General features: G+C 43.3%; 1 protein-coding gene across 1 annotated transcript in view; it reads right to left on the bottom strand.

The window, feature by feature from the left end:
- LOC121575791 (plexin-A2-like) overlaps positions 1–22,824 on the bottom strand; it is a 105,163-nt gene extending 82,339 nt beyond the window's left edge. The window contains exons 1-2 of the mRNA XM_045222901.1: positions 22,478–22,824; positions 36–1,373 (exon numbers count right to left, since the gene is read on the bottom strand). Of these exons, the coding sequence (XP_045078836.1) occupies positions 36–1,250 (1,215 nt within the window). The 5' untranslated portion in view covers positions 1,251–1,373; positions 22,478–22,824. The remainder of the gene's footprint in view (positions 1–35; positions 1,374–22,477) is intronic.
- Positions 22,825–23,610: the final 786 nt, after the last annotated feature.

Genomic DNA, 23,610 nt, shown 5'->3' with positions numbered 1-23,610 from the left:
CAGCCCTCTTCAGGGTGTTAGCTACAGGTACCTACCGCCTTGGTGCACTGCACATCCTTTCCAAGCAGCCAGTGTAATTCCAGGTTGCCCTCTCCCTGGTAGCAGGACTGCAGACGCTCTTTAATGCGGGCGTTGATGTCTCGGATGGTAAAGATACACAGGGCGGAGTTGTCCAGAGGCATGTGGTACTGCTTCTGGCCCTTGGTGAACACAGCAAAGAGGACGTCATCCTGGGCACTGATGTTGAAGGACCTGGCCAGTACCTTCCCTGCCTTAGACAGGTGGGCGGCCTGTAGGAGGCGATACTCCTCTCCCTTGTGTACACAGCCCACTGGCAAAGACACGTAAGAGTGGAACTTTGTGTCCCCTTTGCAGAGGCGTATGATGCGGGTTGTGTAGAACAGGTCACCAGGGGAACTGCCAGCAGGCATCCCGTTCTCTGGGGTCTCTGGCTGCACGGTAAGGAAGTAGACAAAGTTCCCGCTGGCGAAGCCGTAGATGTAGTAGATGTCAAAGCGCGGGACCAGAGCTAGCGTGTCAGAGGGGATCTTAATGAGAGAGGAGACAAAGTCAGTGTGGAGCTCATAGTCCAGCATGGCAGAGGACTCTGGGTCACGGGGCAGCTTACGGCTGGAGATGGTGGGGAAATAGTCCTGCTTTCCACCCACGGCTGTGCCGATGAACAGGGTGCCATCCTGGCCCTGCGAGGAGGGCACGATGACCCCATACATGGTGCCTGTCTGGTTGACACTGGAGAGGTAATGCTCTTTCTTGTGAGTGGGCTCTACCAGGATAAACAGATCGTCCTGTCGCATCAGCTTGCAGACACCCTGGTAGAGGCTGCCACAGGCCAGCAGGCGGTTGTGGGAGTAGTCTATGAGCAGCAGTTTGTTAATGTTGTCAGTGGATGCCAGGGGTTCCGAGCAGGGCTGCACTATAAGAGGAGGGTAGCAGGCGTTGTTATCGTACTCAGGACCTGTGTCGTGGGAGACCAGAAGTGTTAGGTTAGCAGACAGCTTGTAGATCCGGTTCACAGCACCAACGTAGAGAACACCAGTGGTCTTGTGCACTGTCAGGTGGTTCAGGGTCCACTCTCTCCTCTCTGACTGGAAAGTGTTGACAGTCTGACCTTGGCCCATCGCTAGAGAGATGGACATCAGGACCAACAGCCACCACGTCAGGGGCCATGACTGCCCCTTAGTACGGCCGCAGTAAGTGCATCCTATATCCAAACACGTCCCCATCCCCATTGGGGTTCTAAGAGATGGCAAGTCCAGACTAACTCTCTAGTGCTGTAGGGCAGGAATGAACAAGGCTGTACTCAGTCAGGCTGCACTGTAGTTGATATCCTCAACAATGGTTTTCACATCGTCCTGAAATAGAAGATAAATGGTTTGTTCTAGACTTGAGATGACCTAGAATACTTTGATTTAACCAGAAACAAACCGAAGACGTTATAATAAACCTTTCATAAACCTTTAGCGAGAACTCATAAAACAGGGTTTTATTCATAAAATGTTTTGATTAAAATAATTATATGAATTACCTCCCTCCAATTTTACAAGGGTGACATTTTACAATGACAAGAGTTTTCCATTATAAAAGACAGGACTAAGAGATACAGGCCAGAGACAGCACAGATTCACACTGATAAATAGCATCTTGAAATGGTTTCACCCTGTTTCTTCTGCTCTGCTTTCTCAGACACAACATACATCAACGGAACATGTAATTCTAGTAATCACTTCACAGGAGAAGTGTAGACCTCTATCCCCACTGCAATCAATGCGTTGGGCTAGATTAGCAGGAGAGGTGTTCTCTCTGCTTCCCCTATCTGCAGGGGCTCATTCTCTCTGTGACTGCCAGGAAGGTACATTATGTAGCCTAACACTTCAACAAAGCAGTGACAAACAGTGACTCTGTGCCTTACATTCTGTTCAGGCAGCTAATTAAATAGGATCCAAATGTATTAATTATGCTTCCATATTTCCAGCTCCCTGTTTTCTTTACTCCCCTCCCTCTTGTTCTCCTAAATGGTTGAATCCTCCAGGAATTAATCACTCTCTCCAGCGTGGCAGACATTCCTAAATTAATCAGGCCTTTTCCAGGGATGGCGAGAATCATTAGGGATTAAAAGTCAGGCAGCATCAACCCTTTCGCTTCCTCGTTTAATTTCATTAGCATATTTTATGTAGATGTTTCAACCAGGAGACAAACAATGCCTCTAGAATATTGCATGGAATGGATGGATGAGTGGATGGATGAGTGGATGGATGAGTGGATGGATGAGTGGATGGATGAGTGGATGGATGAGTGGATTGATGGATGGATTAGAGAAAGGAGAGTGAAAGCCTTGTAAAAAATCATGTTATGTATGACTTTCTTTCTTCTCACAATCTACTGATCATCATGTGCTGTATGCTTTAGTTTGAGTTCACATCTATCTAAATTAAAAACAATTCTCACACTGATTAGTCAAGATAACCTGGTTAGTCACTTTGGACCTGGAGAACAAATGGCACTTTTACCAGGCCTCCTGCTTATATTAATGTAGGGTAGGGAACATTGATCAGAGATGAGGTAGAACTGGTGGCTTCATACTTCCACCCAGTCCATAGTAGTAATAAAAGTGCCAGGCGCGGAGGAAAGGACTGTAAATTAGGAGCCCACATCTGCCTGCACTGCACCCGCTCCTTTTGTCTGAGTCCCAGCAGCTCTGGAGGCTTAGCCAAGCTGGCTCTATAAGGCTGTGGAGCCCCCACAAACCACACGCTCTGTCCTGTCTGATGCCAGACCAACAGCTCTCTACTGTAGCCTCTCTGCTTCACAAACCATTCACCTTCCCAGTGGAATGGTACGGAAGCATCTGGCCAGCTCAAAGCTTTTAGCTTGGAAATAATTGCCTTCTCGGTCCTAGGTCCCCTTAAGATAGGAAAATAGATTATTTATCTCAATGAGACGTCCTGGTTAGAGTAAATGTTAAATAAAAATGGTCATGTGTGTCCTAGCATTGGACAGAAGTGGCCATGGCTGCACTCCGTTGCTAACTACTAACAGGATGTCTGGCAGTGTGTTGTGTATGAGCCAGAGAAGGGGAGGACAGACAGGACTGGAGGATTGACACAGTGGTGTCTGGGTTCTCTCCAGCTCCACTCTAGTGTCTCCTCTCCATCTGTCCCTGCTTCAAAGACATCAGGGGGGAAATCACTGGAGTGTCCCTTTTTCCTCTGGTCCCTTTGGCAGACAGACGCACTTTGTGTATTCTCTCCCTGTTCTCTAAAACATACAACACATATCCCCCCACCCCGCGCCACCTTTGCCTCCGGTGCTGAAAGAAATCCTAGGGGAAACACTGTACTGGCACTGTCATTGCTGCCCTGTTCTGTTGCCATGTAGTTATTTGGTTGTAATGCATGTCAGTTACACATGTAAAGCTGGATGTTACAAGGAAAATATCAAAACTCTATATCCAGATGTTTTTTTTAAATGTCACTGCCCTGGCAAGCTGTGTTGTGCAGGATACACATACAGTGAGGGAAAAATGTATTTGATCACCTGCTGATTTTGTACGTTTGCCCACTGACAAAGACATGATCAGTCTATAATTTTAATGGTAGGTTTATCTGAACAGTGAGAGACAGAATAACAACAAAAAAATCCAGAAAAAACAGAAAAACGCATGTCAACAATTTTATAAATTGATTTGCATTTTAATGAGGGAAATAAGTATTTGACCCCTCTGCAAAACATGACTTAGTACTTGGTGGCAAACCCTTGTTGGCAATCACAGAGGTCAGACGTTTCTTGTAGTTGGCCACCAGGTTTGCACACATCTCAGGAGGGATTTTGTTCCACTCCTCTTTGCAGATCTTCTCCAAGTCATTAAGGTTTGGAGGCTGACGTTTGGCAACTCAAACCTTCAGCTCCCTCCACAGATTTTCTATGGGATTAAGGCATGGAGACTGGCTAGGCCACTCCAGGACCTTAATGTGCTTCTTCTTGAGACACTCCTTTGATGCCTTGGCCGTGTGTTTTGGGTCATTGTCATGCTGGAATACCCATCCACGACCCATTTTCAATGCCCTGGCTGAGGTTTTCACCCAAGATTTGATGGTACATGGCCCCGTCCATCGTCCCTTTGATGCGGTGAAGTTGTCCTGTCCCCTTAGCAGAAAAACACCCCCAAAGCATAATGTTTCCACCTCCATGTTTGACGGTGGGGATGGTGTTCTTGGGGTCATAGGCAGCATTCCTCCTCCTCCAAACACAGCGAGTTGAGTTGATGCCAAAGAGCTCGATTTTGGTCTCATCTGACCACAACACTTTCACCCAGTTCTCCTCTGAATCATTCAGATGTTCATTGGCAAACTTCAGACGGCCCTGTATATGTGATTTCTTGAGCAGGGGGACCTTGCGGGCGCTGCAGGATTTCAGTCCTTCACGGCGTAGTGTGTTACCAATTGTTTTCTTGGTGACTATGGTCCCAGCTGCCTTGAGATCATTGACAAGATCCTCCTGTGTAGTTCTGGGCTGATTCCTCACCGTTCTCATGATCATTGCAACGCCACGAGGTGAGATCTTGCATGGAGCCCCAGGCCGAGGGAGATTGACAGTTATTTTGTGTTTCTTCCATTTGCGAAATATCGCACCAACTGTTGTCACCTTCTCACCAAGCTGCGTGGCGATTGTCTTGTTGCCCATTCAAGCCTTGGTCTACAATCTTGTCCCTGACATCCTTGGAGAGCTCTTTGGTCTTGGCCATGGTGGAGAGTTTGGAATCTGATTGATTGATTGCTTCTGCGGACAGGTGTGTTTTATACAGGTAACAAGCTGAGATTAGGAGCACTCCCTTTAAGAGTGTGCTCCTAATCTCAGCTCGTTACCTGTATAAAAGACACCTGGGAGCCAGAAATCTTTCTGATTGAGAGGGGGTCAAATACTTATTTCCCTCATTAAAATGCAAATCAATTTATAACATTTTTGACATGTGTTTTTCTGGATTTTTTTGTTGTTATTCTGTCTCTCACTGTTCAAATAAACCTACCATTAAAATGATAGACTGATCATTTCTTTGTCAGTGGGCAAACCTACAAAATCAGCAGGGGATCAAATACTTTTTCCCTCACTGTAAAAGGTAAATCCTGTGGCTCCTGGGAAGGAGAGCAACAGGTGCTGACTGGAGATCAGTGGAGGTACCTCAGAGGAGGAAGGGGAGGACCATCCTCCTCAGTGAATTTCATTTTTTGTATTATTGTAAAACATTGAAAAAGTTATCCTTTTTAGATAAAACTATACTAAATATATTCACGTCACCAAATAATTGATTAAAACACACTGTTTTGCAATGAAGGTCTACAGTAGCCTCAACAGCACTCTGTAGGGTAGCACCATGGTGTAGTCAGAGGACAGCTAGCTTCCGTCCTCCTCTTGGTACATTGACTTCAATACAAAACCCTAGGAGGCTCTTGGTTCTCACCCCCTTCCATAGACTTACACAGTAATTATGACAACTTCCGGAGGACGTCCTCCAACTTACCAGCGCTCTTGCAGAATGAATTGACATCTTGTCCACCCAATCAAAGGATCAGAGAATGAATCTAGTACTAAAAGCATAAGCTACAGCTAGCTAGCACTGCAGTGCATAACATCTGGTGAGTAGTTGACTCAAAGAGAGAGAAAGACAATAGTTGAACAGTTTTCAACAAATTAATTTCTTCCAAAATGAAGGAGAAGCAAGAGAGAGAGAGATTTCATCATTTTTTTCACTTACTTAGCTAGCAAATGCAGCTGGCTTGTTCAGTTACTCAAACACCCGGCTCAAACAGAGGGATGCTATGTTAGCTATCTGGCTATGACTATCCAACACAACACTGGAACTCTTCCAAGTCAAGGTAAGCTTTTGGTTTTATTAATTTATTGCCACTGGGGCCCGCCAGTCTAACTGCTTACTGACTATACACTGTAATGTTACTGCATGATTGTAGCGGGTTTACTAACGTATTAGTTATATTAGCTATGTTGACTAGGACGTTACTTTAGCTAATATGGGGACAATGATGTAGGCTGTTTATAGCGGTTATGACATAGTTTGGCTTGGAAAGGTATTTTCGCCTGGTCACATACAGCTGATGTGTTGTTCTTTGAAGTCCACAAATGAAGGGAAAAGGTGAGAGGAGGAGAGCGCATAGAGGCTAGAATTAATACAACGTGTCTGTTATGAAACTTAAGTGAACTGTGTTTATGCGTGATCAGGGGTGTATTCATTCCACCGATTCTGTTGAAAAACGTTTCTTAAACAGAAGCAAACGAAACGGGGATAAAAAAACCCTGAATGTGTCCAATAGAAACCTGTTTGCAACTGTTGGACTAATGATTACACCCTAGATAAGCTAGATGCAGGCAAGAGTGTGCAAGGCGGTACTGAATGTGTCACTGTCTGTCCATGTGTCACTGTCTGTCATCTCAAATTTTTCTCTTGACCTGTGTGCACGTTGTAAACTTTCATTCATAGGCTAGGTTGTAGCAACCTCATGATGGGTATAGGGAAAATGTGAGTATCATGTAGTAGCCTAAACCTATCGATGTTACATTGAACTGTATGAATGGAATATGAATGACAGTCACCCAACGTGCTGTAATAGAAATAAGGCCATGATCATGAAAAAAAAAATTGGCCTCCCTCATCATAAACGCCACTGACCGCCACTGCTGGAGATAGCTACTAGCAGAGCCATAGCTACTAGCAGAGCCTTGGCTACGGTAGCTCAACCAAGCATTCCTTCTCCTTTGATTTGAATAAAGATATCACATGGCCTTCTCCTGACAATCCCTCTCTCACATCTGTAGTAACTAAACATTCCTTGTCTAGTTTCTATGCTAATATAATAACATTCTGTATTCAATTGGCCTTTGTAGTGAAACATTATTTGTATTTTGTATAAGGCATGAATATGAATAGCCTTAGCCTAGTGAATCTCCGGGCCCTGTTATATGATTCTCACACAGGTGTGAGCCATAGCTCTGTTTTATGAAGGCTTCAGGGTGATCTGGCTTGACTCTATGCAGCATTTAATTGTTGTACATGCAGAAAGTGAATTCCATTAACAGGTTGCCCAAGCAAATGGATTGTCACTAATCATTTTTATCCCCCCAGGAGTACACCCCATTTCAAACTCTATATTAAGCTCCCAGTTTACAATATCATGGGAGACCACCTTGAGTTGCTGTGGTCAGTGCTTTGGTAAAGCCATTATTCTATTGTAAATCATTCCAATCCAAATCATATGACAAACTTCAGTGTTATGAACCTGAACATAATTTGCATTAAGATCTTAGTTGCGCCTCAAGTATTATGTCTGTGTCTGTGCAATGTTCAGTGAAACCGTAAAGCTAAGGACAAATATTACAGAAAGGACAAGGTGCAGCATAGTTCCGCAATACAGAGACCTACAGAGCTGAATTCAGTGTTGCGAAGATCAAGCCAAACCTTCTATAGAGAATAACAAGGTGGGCCAGAAGCAGGAAGTAACTGGCATGCAGTCATGCTGCTCTGTGTTAACCCTGGATTATAGAGACAGCTCCTTGCTGGCTGCAGCCCTCCCTGCTGAATACACTGCCTTGCCAGTCAGACACACTCCTGCCAACCCCAGCCTCAGCCCCAGACATGACTCATTCACACACACTCAATGAAAAACATGCTCAGGCCTCTGGGGATGCCAGGCTACGGTGGCGGTCACCAATCCGAGTCAAAATGCCATGCCATGCCACTATGTTTAATTTGACCTTAAGTCCCTCACCAAGGGCTGTGCCTATGTTTTCAGCCTATATTGGAGTGCATTGGCTCGACATTCTGGCATAAACTCTGCAGTGTCTTATTATGTGTGATTCATTGGAGGGTAACCGTCTGTGACCATACATAAACATGATTTAAAATGATCACAGAAATATGTATCCTTCTCTCCCTCTGTGCACTTTATGCACAGTGCTTATTGTGCTTTATAGCTCAGGAATGTGTTCCATTTGCAGCAGCCTCTGAGGCTCCTGCTGGGTCCAGGCTGATAACATGTGAGAGGATTGGAAACAGTCAGCAGACTGTGACACCATCTTTCAGGCTGCAGGACAGACACAGTGTTCTCACACTGAGTCAACAATAGAGTCGTGTCCTTTCATCAGATGTGATGAAAACTGTGTCCCTTGTGGCCAAGTCTGATCAGGCTGGACAAGACAGAGTAATAACCCAGTACGGAGGCATAGGGACAGGAGTGCATGTGATGTTGTTATATCAAACCTCCAGAGAATTGCTGTACATCTACAGTGGGGAAAAAAAGTATTTAGTCAGCCACCAATTGTACAAGTTCTCCCACTTAAAAAGATGAGAGAGGCCTGTAATTTTCATAATGACAGACAAATTGAGAAAAAAAATCCAGAAAATCACATTGTAGGATTTTTAATGAATTTATTTGCAAATTATGGTGGAAAATAAGTATTTGGTCACCTACAAACAAGCAAGATTTCTGTCTCTCACAGACCTGTAACTTCTTCTTTAAGAGGCTCCTCTGTCCTCCACTCGTTACCTGTATTAATGGCACCTGTTTGAACTTGTTATCAGTATAAAAGACACCTGTCCACAACCTCAAACAGTCACACTCCAAACTCCACTATGGCCAAGACCAAAGAGCTGTCAAAGGACACCAGAAACAAAATTGTAGACCTGCACCAGGCTGGGAAGACTGAATCTGCAATAGGTAAACAGCTTGGTTTTAAGAAATCAACTGTGGGAGCAATTATTAGGAAATGGAAGACATACAAGACCACTGATAATCTCCCTCGATCTGGGGCTCCACGCAAGATCTCACCCTGTGGGGTCAAAATGATCACAAGAACGGTGAGCAAAAATCCCAGAACCACACGGGGGACCTAGTGAATGACCTGCAGAGAGCTGGGACCAAAGTAACAAAGCCTACCATCGGTAACACACTACGCCGCCAGGGACTCAAATCCTGCAGTGCCAGACGTGTCCCCCTGCTTAAGCCAGTACATGTCCAGGCCCGTCTGAAGTTTGCTAGAGTGCATTTGGATGATCCAGAAGAGGATTGGGAGAATGTCATATGGTCAGATGAAACCAAAATATAACTTTTTGGTAAAAACTCAACTCGTCGTGTTTGGAGGACAAAGAATGCTGAGTTGCATCCAAAGAACACCATACCTACTGTGAAGCATGGGGGTGGAAACATCATGCTTTGGGGCTGTTTTTCTGCAAAGGGACCAGGACGACTGATCCGTGTAAAGGAAAGAATGAATGGGGCCATGTATCGTGAGATTTTGAGTGAAAACCTCCTTCCATCAGCAAGGGCATTGAAGATTAAACGTGGCTGGGTCTTTCAGCATGACAATGATCCCAAACACACCGCCCGGGCAACGAAGGAGTGGCTTCGTAAGAAGCATTTCAAGGTCCTGGAGTGGCCTAGCCAGTCTCCAGATCTCAACCCCATAGAAAATCTTTGGAGGGAGTTGAAAGTCCGTGTTGCCCAGCGACAGCCCCAAAACATCACTGCTCTAGAGGAGATCTGCATGGAGGAATGGGCCAAAATACCAGCAACAGTGTGTGAAAACCTTGTGAAGACTTACAGAAAACGTTTGACCTGTGTCATTGCTAACAAAGGGTATATAACAAAGTATTGAGAAACTTTTGTTATTGACCAAATACTTGTTTTCCACCATAATTTGCAAATAAATTCATTAAAAATCCTACAATGTGATTTTCTGGAGAAACAAATTCTAATTTTGTCTGTCATAGTTGACGTGTACCTATGATGAAAATTATAGGCCTCTCTCATCTTTTTAAGTGGGAGAACTTGCACAATTGATGGCTGACTAAATACTTTTTTCCCCACTGTATGTTCCCCAATTCTAGGTTTTAGAGTGGAATATCAGGGGTTTTGACAATAACTTTACAAAGCCATGTAACCATAAAGACATCTTCATCCCTTCTAGAGCTTATGTCAATGCATTATGTGCAGTATATTGTCATGTGCCACACTTCTGGGTAAGTCTGCACAATGGGACACTGCGGAAATGTCTCACGCCCCTCAAAATGGCACTCATTTAATCATGGGCTAAATCACAAAGCCTGATGGGATACCTTAGTCTTGGGGTCCACAAATCCATGTGGACGAGTCATGGGGGGAGGGAGAAATTGTACACATTACACATGAATGAACTGGGAGGGCGCCAGCCCCAACAGAACTTGACTTCCAAATGAATAAATGAAGGCAATTAGTAGATCTGTTTACAATGATGCGGAGACAGAAGTAGGTCATACGTGTTGGAGATGGGGGGAGAGCGAGCCAGAGAACCAGAGCCGGACTGGTACCTACAGTGAGGGGTAGAGGAATTAGGACATGAAAAGGCTGTCTTTATTAACGATGACTTTTAAATGAATGTCAGATTTAATCACGAGGGACCTGTGGGGTTTATGGTAAAATAAATGTTTTGTGATCACTCCTCTGTGTCTTATTTGTGTTCCCATTGGAGAGCCAGGCCCGGGGGCTATGGATTCTGCTTTTATTGGTCTTCTTACAAACCTACATTCAGCCCCCAAATGGCTATAATGACATATGGATGTTCATTTAAACCACACAATACTGTGATTATTGGATAGGCCTACAAGCAGTGAATTCTACCAGATTTAGTGACCATTTGCCTCTTCAAATCAATTCAGGCTGTTCCTCATTTTATTTGATAGAATAATTTGTTGGATTGTTTGATGTTACAAATAAAATAATTATAATTACATTTATTTCTATATCAATTGTGTTGTTTAGTGAACAATTCTCAGACTGCTAGCTTTAGAGACCAAGCATTAAGAACCATAAAACATCACTCAATCAATCCAGAATGTTACGGTTATTAAAACCACAGGGTGGTGAACCAAGCTAGGGGAAAGGAATCTCTTCAAGCATATTGTCAAAACACAATCAGTGACCTCTGACAATGCATGGCATTATGCACAGTGGTAAAACTGAAATTGCTGCAACACTGCAGAATTCTGAGTCCGCATGGAAATATAGAGCATCCCAATATTGCCATAGTCAGATTCACTCATCAATTCCCTTCCCTGGGCTGTCTTCAGTACATTTCACTGTGGATCTCTACTGACTAATGGTGACCTGAAACAGGCTCTTTGAATCAGGGAGCGCTCATGTTGCATGAATGATGAGAATCAAAGGGGAAAGTCAAAGTGACCTCCAGCACTCTGTTGAAAATCTGTGCAGCCCAAGTGCAATACCAGGTCTTCTATAATTCAGCATTCAGTGAAAGACAGAGCAAGTCTGTACATCGCTACAACACCCCCATCGGTAATGACATTTAAGGGACTAGAAAAATAACAAGGGAAAGAGCAAGGCTATGAGTGCCCTGTTGGCATGACAGCTGAGGGGACTAGGGAATAAGGCCAGCTCTCTTCTCCAGTGTGGTTGGGACAGGCACAAGGAACATCTATAGAGTTCTGTTTGGATATGCTCTCTCACTGTTCCCTTAGATTACCAGCTAGTTACAACATTACAGTCTATTCCTGCCTTGAGTGCATTTTTTTTTGTATAGCTTACGACATTCTAGATTTATTGGAACTGTCCATGTAGATCAGCTATTTTTGTCTTAGTCATTTACAGTATGACTGTGTGTAGTATGCTATATTGTGTAAGCTTTGTTGGCATCAATCATTCAGGATAGAAAAGCCATACATAGCAGTGAAAGATGTTGCTCTCTCAAATGATAGACAGTAGACTTCCATATACAAAGTACACTTCCCTGTATAGAGTACAGTACAGTGGCTTGTGAAAGTATTCACCACCCTTGGCATTTTTCCTATTTTGTTGCCTTACAACCTGGAATTAAAATTGATTTTGGGGGGTTTGTATCATTTGATTTACACAACATGCCTACCACTTTGAAGATGCAAAATATATTTTTTTGTGAAACAAACAAGAAATAAGACAAAAAAACTGAAAACTTGAGCCTGCATAACTATTCACCCCCCAAAGTCAATACTTTGTAGAGCCACCTTTTGCAGCAATTACAGCTGCAAGTCTCTTGGGGTATGTTTCTATAAGCTTGGCACATCTAGCCACTAGGATTTTGGATGGGTTCCGTTGGTGTACAGCAATCTTTAAGTCATACCACAGATTCAAATCAAATCAAATCAAATTTTATTTGCCACATGCGCCTAATACAACAGGTGTAGACATTACAGTGAAATGCTTACTTACAAGCCCTTAACTAACAATGCAAAGTAAAACAAATAAAAAAAGAGTTAAGCAAAAAACATAAAAGCAAATACCTAAGAAGAGCAGCAGTAAAATAAAATAACAGTAGGGAGGCTATATACAGGGGGGTACCGGTGCAGAGTCAATGTGCGGGGGCACCGGCTAGTCGAGGTAATTGAGGTAATATGTACATATGGGTAGAGTTAAAGTGACTGTGCATAAATAATAAACAGAGTAGCAGCAGAGTAAAAAAGGGGGACGGGGTGGGGGGGGCAGTGCAAATTGTCCGGGTAGCCATGATTAGCTGTTCAGGAGTCTTATGCTTAGCTTAGTGATGAGCTTTGAGGGCACTATGGTGTTGAATGCTGAGCTGTAGTCAATGAATAGCATTCTCACGTAGGTGTTCCTCTTGTCCAGGTGGGAAAGGGCAGTGTGTAGTGCAATAAAGATTGCATCATCTGTGGGGGCGGTATGCAAATTGTAGTGGGTTTAGGGTTTCTGGGATAATGGTGTTGATGTGAGCCATGACCAGCCTTTCAAAGTACTTCATGGCTACAGATGTGAGTGCTACGGGTCAGTAGTCATTTACATTTTACATTTTAGTCATTTAGCAGACGCTCTTATCCAGAGCGACTTACAGTTAGTGAGTGCATACATTTTCATACTGGCCCCCCATGGGAATCGAACCCACAACCCTGGCATTGCAAACGCCATGCTCTACCAACTGAGCTACAGAGGGCCCTAGCAGGTTATCTTAGTGTCCTTGAGCACAGGGACTATGGTGGTCTGCTTGAAACATGTTGGTATTACAGACTCAGTCAGGGACATGTTGAAAATGTCAGTGAAGACACTTGCCAGTTGGTTAGCACATGCTCGGAGTACACGTCCTGGTAATCCGTCTGGGCTTGCGGCCTTGTGAATGTTAACCTGCTTAAAAGTCTTACTCACATCGGCTACGGAGAGTGTGATCACATAGTCATCCGGAACAGCTGGTGCTCTCATGCATGCTTCAGTGTTGCTTGCTTTGAAGCGAGCATAGAAGTGATTTAGCTCGCGGCTGTGCTTCCCTTTGTAGTCTGTAATAGTTTTCAAGCCCTGACACATCCGACGAGCGTCAGAGCCGGTGTAGTACAATTCAATCTTAGTCCTGTATTGACTCTTTGCCTGTTTGATGGTTCGTCGGAGGGCATAGCGGGATTTCTTATAAGCGTCCGGGTTACAGTCCCGCTCCTTGAAAGCGGCAGCTCTAGCCATTAGCTCAGTGCGGCCACTCTTCCATTAGCTCATGGCTTCTGGTTGGGGTATGTACGTACGGTCACTGTGGGGACGACGTCATCGATGCACTTATTGATGAAGCCAGTGACTGATGTGGCGTACTCCTCAATGCTATCTGAAGAATCCCGGAACATATTCCAGTCTGTGCTAGCAAAACAGTCCTGTAGCTTAGTATCTGCTTCATCTGACCACTTTTTTATTAACAGAGTCACTGGATTCTCCATTGGATTGAGGTCTGGGCTTTGACTAGGCCATTCCAAGACATTTAAATGTTTCCCCTTAAACCACTCAAGTGTTGCTTTAGCAGTATGCTTAGGGTCATTGTCCTGCTGGAAGGTGAACCTCCGTCCCAGTCTCAAATCTCTGGAAAACTGAAGCAGGTTTCCCTCAAGAATGTCCCTGTATTTAGCGCCATCCATCATTCCTTCAATTCTGACCAGTTTCCCAGTCCCTGCCGATGAAAAACATCCCCACAGCATGATGCTGCCGCCACCATGCTTCACTGTGGGGATGGAGTTCTCGGGGTGATGAGAGGGGTTGGGTTTGCGCCAGACATAGCGTTTTCCTTGATGGCCAAAAAGCTCAATTTTAGTCTCATCTGACCGGAGTACCTTCTTCCATATGTTTGGGGAGTCTCCCACATGCCTTTTGGTGAACACCAAATGTGTTTTCTTATTTCTTTCTTTAAGCAATGGCTTTTTTCTGGCCACTCTTCCGTAAAGTCCAGCTCTGTGGAGCTTAAAGTGGTCCTATGGAACGATACTCCAATCTCCGCTGTGGAGCTTTGCAGCTCCTTCAGGGTTATCTTTGGTCTCTTTGTTGCCTCTCTGATTAATGCCCTCCTTGCCTGGTCCGTGAGTTTTGGTGGGTGGCCCTCTCTTGGCAGGTTTGTTGTGGTGCCATATTCTTTCAATTTTTTAATAATGGATTGAATGGTTCTCCGTGGGATGTTCAAAGTTTCTGATATATTTTTTTAACCCAACCCTGATCTGTACTTCTCCACAACTTTGTCCCTGACCTGTTTGGAGAGCTCCTTGGTCTTCATGGTGCCGCTTGCTTGGTGGTGCCCCTTGCTTAGTGGTGTTGCAGACTCTGGGGCCTTTCAGAACAGGTGTATATATACTGAGATCATGTGACAGATCATGTGACACTTAGATTGCACACAGGTGGACTTTATTTAACTAATTATGTGACTTCTGAAGATAATTGTTTGCACCAGATCTTATTTAGGGGCTTCATAGCAAAGGGGGTAAATACATATGCATGCACCACTTTTCCGTTATTTATTTTGTATAATTTTTTGAAAAAAGTTTTTTTTTTCATTTCACTTCACCAATTTGGACTATTTTGTGTATGTCCATTACATGAAATCCAAATAAAAATCCATTTAAATTACAGGTTGTAATGTAACAAAATAGGAAAACCGCCAAGGGGGATGAATACTTTTGCAAGGCACTGTATATGAGGGGGAAATAACGGTGGAACAGAATATATGAAGCGGCAAATTCACACATGCATTATATGGACACGCACACAAAGCCAATAACAACTGATTCAGAAGAAGGATGTATGTTTCCTCAGCTTCCCTCTACTGGCCCATATGGCTGTGTAGGGAGCAGGATGCCAAGGATGGAGGTAGTTGGAACGAAAAATTGCGATCAAAGAAATGACAACGCAAACAGAGCAGCTGCTACCTTCACTGCTGACAAATTACTGGGAGCCCAGAGAGAAACACAGAAAACAGGTAAGAGGAGGAGAGACAATACATGTTGTCTACTATTCACAACTTCACACCTGGAGGCTCCGGTGCACCGGCAGCACCCATTCCTCATTTAATCCCCAGTGTAAATAAGACCAAGGAGGTGGCACCCAGAGCTCTGCAAATAAAAGTATCTGCTCATACAGCATAGCTTCTTCCCATGGTCTGCAGGGTCCGTCCTGCCCCTAACTTTAACCTGCACTAATGCCAGAGTCAATGGCACAGTACAGGGAATAAAAGCATAGAGACTGACTTGCTGCACAAATCATGTTCCCCTCACATTATATGTTTGACACTGCCAAGTCCATCTCTTTATCTCTGCTCTTATCTCTTTGTTCTCAACCCTGTTCATCTATTCAATGTCCTATCATTACCTCCATAGGTCTCATACTCTCACTAATTAATCTGTGGCTCTCACCTATTGTCTAAAAAGCTCAACCAGTTACACTGGCACAATGCCATCTCACAAAGTGCCAGGGATTACAAATCAACATGGAAGTAGACTGTAGGAGAACATCCAGTACAACAGCACTGTGACAGCAGCATTTACATTGAAAATAGGGATAACAATATGGAGGCGTCATGCCATATTGCACGCAGTGTACTGCCAAAAGTACCATCTGGCAGGTGAGCTCCTTGTATGCCTCCATCTGTATCTCTCTTCCCACACTCTCCACTAAACACTTTACACGTCTTTTTACCTCTATGCTGGCTTTAAGACTAAATTAACAGGTGCTTGATGGAGAAGAAAAGATGGAGCAGGAGGGCTAAAGGCCATGAGCAGGAGGGCTACAGGCCATGAGCAGGAGGGCTACAGGCCATGAGCAGGAGGGCTACAGGCCATGAGCAGGAGGGCTACAGGCCATGAGCAGGAGGGCTATAGGTCATGAGCAGGAGGGCTACAGGCCATGAGCAGGAGGGCTACAGGCCATGAGCGGGAGGGCTACAGGCCATGAGCGGGAGGGCTACAGGCCATGAGAGGAGGGCTACATGCCATGAGCAGGAGGGCTACAGGCCATGAGCAGGAGGGCTACAGGCCATGAGCAGGAGGGTTACAGGCCATGAGCAGGAGGGCTACAGGCCATGAGCAGGAGGGTTACAGGCCATGTTTGTTCATTTGGGGATTTAATTGATTTTCTCACTCTCATACTCTCTCACTCTCTCTTTCTCTGTCTGTCTTTGTGACGCTCCCTCTTTCACATACGCAAAAGTGTGCACACTCACACACACATATACATATGTACATACATACACACTAGCCAACATGAGGGCCCTCCTCCTCCTCTTCCTCCTCAGGCTGTAGCATCTGAGCTGACGTGCTTCATCAGTGTCTCCGTGGGCAACGAGAGGGGTCTCCAGCTCTGGGTAGTGAGCTGCTCTGCAGTCACACACGGTGTAATTGTCTTACATACATTAATTTGCCTGACTTACCACTACAAATAGAGTGCAGGGCATTGCCGCTGACCCACATTGCTCCTGATGATGTTTGGATCACACAACAACCATATATAATGTCAACATTTGATCAGGCTATCATTCCACACTAAATATATCATAATGTGAGTGAACTGAACATGCCTCCTGTTATCTATAGTCTTTGTATTGGTCAATAATCATTTTAAATGGGGGAATGACACCTTGGTAAAGAACACACTAGCCAGTGCTGCAACATTGAATCAAAAAATATGAAGAGAACTCATAACTGATGAGAGGCAATGAAAACAGGGTCAGTAGATTAGAGAAAGTTATGCTGCAGGAAATAGCCCTCTTTTTACCATTGGCGCTTGCAAAGAATGATTTAGAGATACAGTAATGGAAGCAATCCAGAGTTACCACTAAAGGAAAACGCAATCTCATTATATAACAGTAGGCCTACAGTAATAAAAAATTAACTAAAATAAAGACCTATTTAAATTCTAAACTTAGCAGGCAACTGATAAAGCTACTGGCCTGGCATTAGTGCGCCAACAGAGAGAAGTCAATCTCCCTCTCTGTGAGAAGCTTTACAGCTCTGGTGAGACCATCGGAATAAATACCAGTCCAACTGGCCAGTGAGATAAGCATGAGCGCAGAGAGCACAGAGAGCACACCGAGAGCCCTGGGTTCATCTGGTTTGCATGACTATGAGAGTCTAAAAGGCACCAAATCCCTCTTCCAAACACACAGACAGAACGAAGATGAGATGAGCTTGGTCAACAGCATTGTGAAGTTTGTACTGCAGCTGCTGTTTAGGCTTAAAGGAGCAGTTCACTATTTTACGTGATGTTAGATGGGTCCTCACCCTGAAAGTAGTCTATGGGCCAAGAGAAACTGTAATCCATGGTTCAGTTTTCTTTAAACACCCACTACAAACTTGGTGTTCTTCTGTTATTGAACCTTATATATCAAATAACCTGACAATGATCCACATCATATGGGTAGACAAATAATGTAAGTGTGTTATGCAGCAAAACACAACTATCCTTTTTTTAGGATGCAAACCAGTAATATGAATCACTGTGATACATCCTGTTCTGATCTAATGAGATGGATTTAGGATTTTCTACGGCCTAGAATCAAGGCCTTTCCCAGTCATGAATGACGAAGCTAGGCCCCTCTTGGTTCTCATTGGTGAGGACTGAACTCAAGTTAGGGGTTATATGTCAGACTCTCCTATACCCCTTTGCCCAACATGTTATACCCCAGATGTTGTAAATAAACCCTTTTTAAGGTGAAATAACTTGTAGCATTATTATAGGGTTTTGAAACCCATAGCCGAATGGCTTCAGACTGAGCATTTCTCACTGGAAATTGCTGCAGACATTGAACATAGCTTAGGGTTAGAGTATTTCATTCATTTCAGACTCTCCTGTACCACTATTCCCAACATCTATAAAAAATAATTCATTCAAAAATAAAGAGTTTGCTACAACATGAGTACAAACAAAGTGAGTGTGTGTATATGTGTGTGTTTGTGTGTGTGTATTTGTATTATGGTGTGTATCATAATTTCACATCATAAAAATGTATCCCCATTCCCCAATCAAATACCTTAATCAATACCAATATATATACAGTGGGGAAAAAAGTATTTAGTCAGCCACCAATTGTGCAAGTTCTCCCACTTAAAAAGATGAGAGAGGCCTGTAATGTTCATCATAGGTACACGTCAACTATGACAGACAAAATTAGAAGAAAAAATCTATAAAATCACATTGTAGGATTTTTAATGAATTTATTTGCAAATTATGGTGGAAAATAAGTATTTGATCAATAACAAAAGTTTCTCAATACTTTGTTATATACCCTTTGTTGGCAATGACACAGGTCAAACGTTTTCTGTAAGTCTTCACAAGGTTTTCACACACTGTTGCTGGTATTTTGGCCCATTCCTCCATGCAGATCTCCTCTAGAGCAGTGATGTTTTGGGGCTGTCGCTGGGCAACACGGACTTTCAACTCCCTCCAAAGATTTTCTATGGGGTTGAGATCTGGAGACTGGCTAGGCCACTCCAGGACCTTGAAATGCTTCTTACGAAGCCACTCCTTCGTTGCCCGGGCGGTGTGTTTGGGATCATTGTCATGCTGAAAGACCCAGCCACGTTTCATCTTCAATGCCCTTGCTGATGGAAGGAAGTTTTCACTCAATATCTCACGATACATGGCCCCATTCATTCTTTCCTTTACACGGATCAGTCGTCCTGGTCCCTTTGCAGAAAAACAGCCCCAAAGCATGATGTTTCCACCCCCATGCTTCACAGTAGGTATGGTGTTCTTTGGATGCAACTCAGCATTCTTTGTCCTCCAAACACGACGAGTTGAGTTTTTACCAAAAAGTTATATTTTGGTTTCATCTGACCATATGACATTCTCCCAATCCTCTTCTGGATCATCCAAATGCACTCTAGCAAACTTCAGACGGGCCTGGACATGTACTGGCTTAAGCAGGGGGACACGTCTGGCACTGCAGGATTTGAGTCCCTGGCGGCGTAGTGTGTTACTGATGGTAGGCTTTGTTACTTTGGTCCCAGCTCTCTGCAGGTCATTCACTAGGTCCCCCCGTGTGGTTCTGGGATTTTTGCTCACCGTTCTTGTGATCATTTTGACCCCACAGGGTGAGATCTTGCGTGGAGCCCCAGATCGAGGGAGATTATCAGTGGTCTTGTATGTCTTCCATTTCCTAATAATTGCTCCCACAGTTGATTTCTTCAAACCAAGCTGCTTACCTATTGCAGATTCAGTCTTCCCAGCCTGGTGCAGGTCTACAATGTTGTTTCTGGTGTCCTTTGACAGCTCTTTGATCTTGGCCATAGTGGAGTTTGGAGTGTGACTGTTTGAGGTTGTGGACAGGTGTCTTTTATACTGATAACAAGTTCAAACAGGTGCCATTAATACAGGTAACGAGTGGAGGACAGAGGAGCCTCTTAAAGAAGAAGTTACAGGTCTGTGAGAGCCAGAAATCTTGCTTGTTTGTAGGTGACCAAATACTTATTTTCCACCATAATTTGCAAAAAAATTCATTAAAAACCTACAATGTGATTTTCTGGATTTTTTTTCCTCAATTTGTCTGTCATAGTTGACGTGTACCTATGATGAAAATTACAGGCCTCTCTCATCTTTTTAAGTGGGAGAACTTGCACAATTGGTGGCTGACTAAATACTTTTTTCCCTTACTGTATATACAGTGAGGGAAAAAGGTATTTGATCCCCTGCTGATTTTGTACGTTTGCCCACTGACAAAGAAATGATCCGTCTATAATTTTAATGGTAGGTTTATTTGAACAGTGAGAGACAGAATAACAACAAATAAATACAGAAAAACGCATGTCAAAAATGTTATAAATTGATTTGCATTTTAATGAGGGAAATAAGTATTTGACCCCCTCTCAATCAGAAAGATTTCTGGCTCCCAGGTGTCTTTTATACAGGTAACAAGCTGAGATTAGGAGCACACTCTTAAAGGGAGTGCTCCTAATCTCAGCTTGTTACCTGTATAAAAGACACCTGTCCACAGAAGCAATCAATCAAACAGATTCCAAACTCTCCACCATGGCCAAGACCAAAGAGCTCTCCAAGGATGTCAGGGGCAAGATTGTAGACCTACACAGGGCTGGAATGGGATACAAGACCATCGCCAAGCAACTTGGTGAGAAGGTGACAACAGTTGGTGCGATTATTCGCAAATGGATCAAACACAAAAGACCTGTCAATTTCCCTCGGCCTGGGGCTCCATGCAAGATCTCACCTCGTGGAGTTGCAATGATCATGAGAACAGTGAGGAATCAGCCCAGAACTACACGGGAGGATCTTGTCAATGATCTCAAGGCAGCTGGGACCATAGTCACCAAGAAAACAATTGGTAACACACTACGCCGTGAAGGACTGAAATCCTGCAGTGCCCGCAAGGTCCCCCTGCTCAAGAAAGCACATATACATGCCTGTCTGAAGTTTGCCAATGAACATCTGAATGATTCAGAGGAGAACTGGGTGAAAGTGTTGCGGTCAGATGAGACCAAAATGGAGCTCTTTGGCATCAACTCAACTCGCCGTGTTTGGAGGAGGAGGAATGCTGCCTATGACCCCAAGAACACCATCCCCACCGTCAAACATGGAGGTGGAAACATTATGCTTTGGGGGTGTTTTTCTGCTAAGGGGACAGGATAACTTCACCGCATCAAAGGGACGATGGACGGGGCCATGTACCATCAAATCTTGGGTGAGAACCTCCTTCCCTCAGCCAGGGCAATGAAAATGGGTTGTGGATGGGTATTCCAGCATGACAATGACCCAAAACACACGGCCAAGGCAACAAAGGAGTGGCTCAAGAAGAAGCACATTAAGGTCCTGGAGTGGCCTAGCCAGCCTCCAGACCTCCATAGAAAATATGTGGAGGGAGCTGAAGGTTCGAGTTGCCAAACGTCAGCCTCGAAACATTAATGACTTGGAGAAGATCTGAAAGAGGAGTGGGACAAAATCCCTCCTGAGATGTGTGCAAACCTGGTGGCCAACTACAAGAAACGTCTGACCTCTGTGATTGCCAACAAGGGTTTTTCCACCAAGTACTAAATCCTGTTTTGCAGAGGGGTCAAATAGTTATTTCCCTCATTAAAATGCAAATCAATTTATAACATTTTTTACATGCGTTTTTCTGGATTTATTTGTTGTTATTCTGTCTCTCACTGTTCAAATAAACCTACCATTAAGACTATAGACTGATAATTTCTTTGTCAGTGAGCAAATGTACAAAATCAGCAGGGGATCAAATACTTTTTTCCCTCACTGTATATATAATAACACTTATTTTTGCCCAATCTGGCAACCCTCATAAAATTCGACATAGCCTTGTATAAAATGCATTATGAAGAAAATTGTGTAATGTAGGCTCCACGAAATATGAAATGCATTATGAAGAAAATCGTGTAGGTTGCCCACACGAAAAAAGGGCCTTTCTGACTACAAGTGCACCAGTATCCCAAAGTATTAAGTGAAAACAAGCATAGAAAACAGTATTGGTATTAATAAAAAATATTAAAAAATGTAAGGCTACTTTATTATAATTATTTTGGTGACAACCTGGTTTATTAACAATATTGGGTTGTTAAGGATGCACATTTTGATGTATGCCCATATGAGGATGATTAGGATGATGAGAATGATTAGGATGATGATGATGATGATGATGACAGTTGTCAATCATAAGTAACGTGCCTGCCTCAAAAACACAATCAGAGGTGATGCCTCTATAGAGAAATCAGTCCACGATTTTTCATCACCTTAAAAGAGCGATTCAATAGGAAATGCATCACAATCTGAGATACTCCAGATAGTCAGATAGCCTACTCTAGCTCTATATAAAGAACTCATGAAGCATGAGGTCTATATGCGTTAGTACCCAATCAGCTGCTTGGTGAGTGGAAGAACGAAATTATATCACAGTAAATGCAATTCAATTCAACCTGACTTCTACAGAATTGTTACCATTGTCTACATCCTGAAAGATCATGAAAGAATATACCTGTATGTAAATACATCTTGAAATTATATACAGGTATGTAAATCCATTCAAACAATAAGAATGTAGCTAATTTATTTTGGACGCGCGCTTATCATTTCACTGCGTCCTGAGCGGGCAAAGTAATAACCCAACTTTGCCATTTCATCCTCTCATGAGCTGCAATTATCAATGTTAGTATGGTACTCACCTTGAGATGTAAAAAGGCTCAGTCATGATGTGTCTGGTGTGTTAAATTAATAAACGACCTGCTGAATTTTGTGTCCTTATTTGTTGTTGGAAAATGTCCCACAATGGCACGGTCAGCTGTGATGCGCGCTATGTCCATATGCCGATAAAAAAAAACATTCAGGATGCGACAATTATCATTCTCATATATCAGGCTGAAACAGTTATCTGATCTCGCATTTTATAAATGGACATTTAGCCCTACATGTGTTCTAAACTCGCATCCCTAATTCAACATCAATAATTTTCTCTTGTTGCCACATTTCAAAACACTCGTTCACGTTTCAATTCTGTGTTTCAATGCCGGTGGTAGGCTTCAAGATAGGACTCTCATCAGTTCACTTGCATCTCACGTACAGTGTGCTGTTTAAACCCAACCTTCCTCGCGTCATCCTTTGGCAAGGGCTCAATGCAATCTTTTTTATTGAACGGACAGTGAACGTTAGTTGGCTTCATCTTTAAAATTTGAGGAATTGGTGCCTCTAGGGAATTTCAGACTGTTAGGGGACCTTTTTAATGAAGAATGTTTTTTATGATTGGGTTTTATTTTCATATATTGTTGTGTATAATAATGTATATTTGAATGTGTAAATGGAGGTGTAGTTGAATGTGTATATATTCTATTTTTATGTGTTTTGTTGTGCTAAATAGGGCCCATCTGGAAAAGAGACCTTGGTTTCAGCATTGACTCCCTGTCAAAATAAAGGTTAAATAAAATACAATAAAAATCGACAAATTAGTCCACAGAACTGAGTCATTTGATGCTCTCACATTCACACACTGTGTTCTATTGCACAGTTTTTTTATAGTGACAACCCACTAGGGAAAAAATGGCTGAATCAACATTGTTTCCATGTCATTTCAACCAAAACATTCAATGTGATGACATTGAATCAATGTGGAAAGCTGATTGGATTTACAAAAAGTAATCAACAGGGTGACATTTTTGTATATCAAAACTAGACGTTGAACTGGCATCTGTGCCCAGTGGGTAAAGAAAGAAACATTGCACAATGCAACATTATCATTTATGTACCCTTGGAGATGTAAATGTAAAATGTCCCTTTTAAACACTGACATCTATAGGTTCATTGC

This window comes from Coregonus clupeaformis, chromosome 10 (assembly GCF_020615455.1).
Source record: "Coregonus clupeaformis isolate EN_2021a chromosome 10, ASM2061545v1, whole genome shotgun sequence".
In the NCBI taxonomy this organism is placed as follows: Eukaryota; Metazoa; Chordata; class Actinopteri; order Salmoniformes; family Salmonidae; genus Coregonus; species Coregonus clupeaformis.
Note: the sequence above shows the minus strand (reverse complement) of the source record. Positions and strands in the feature narration are given on the sequence as shown.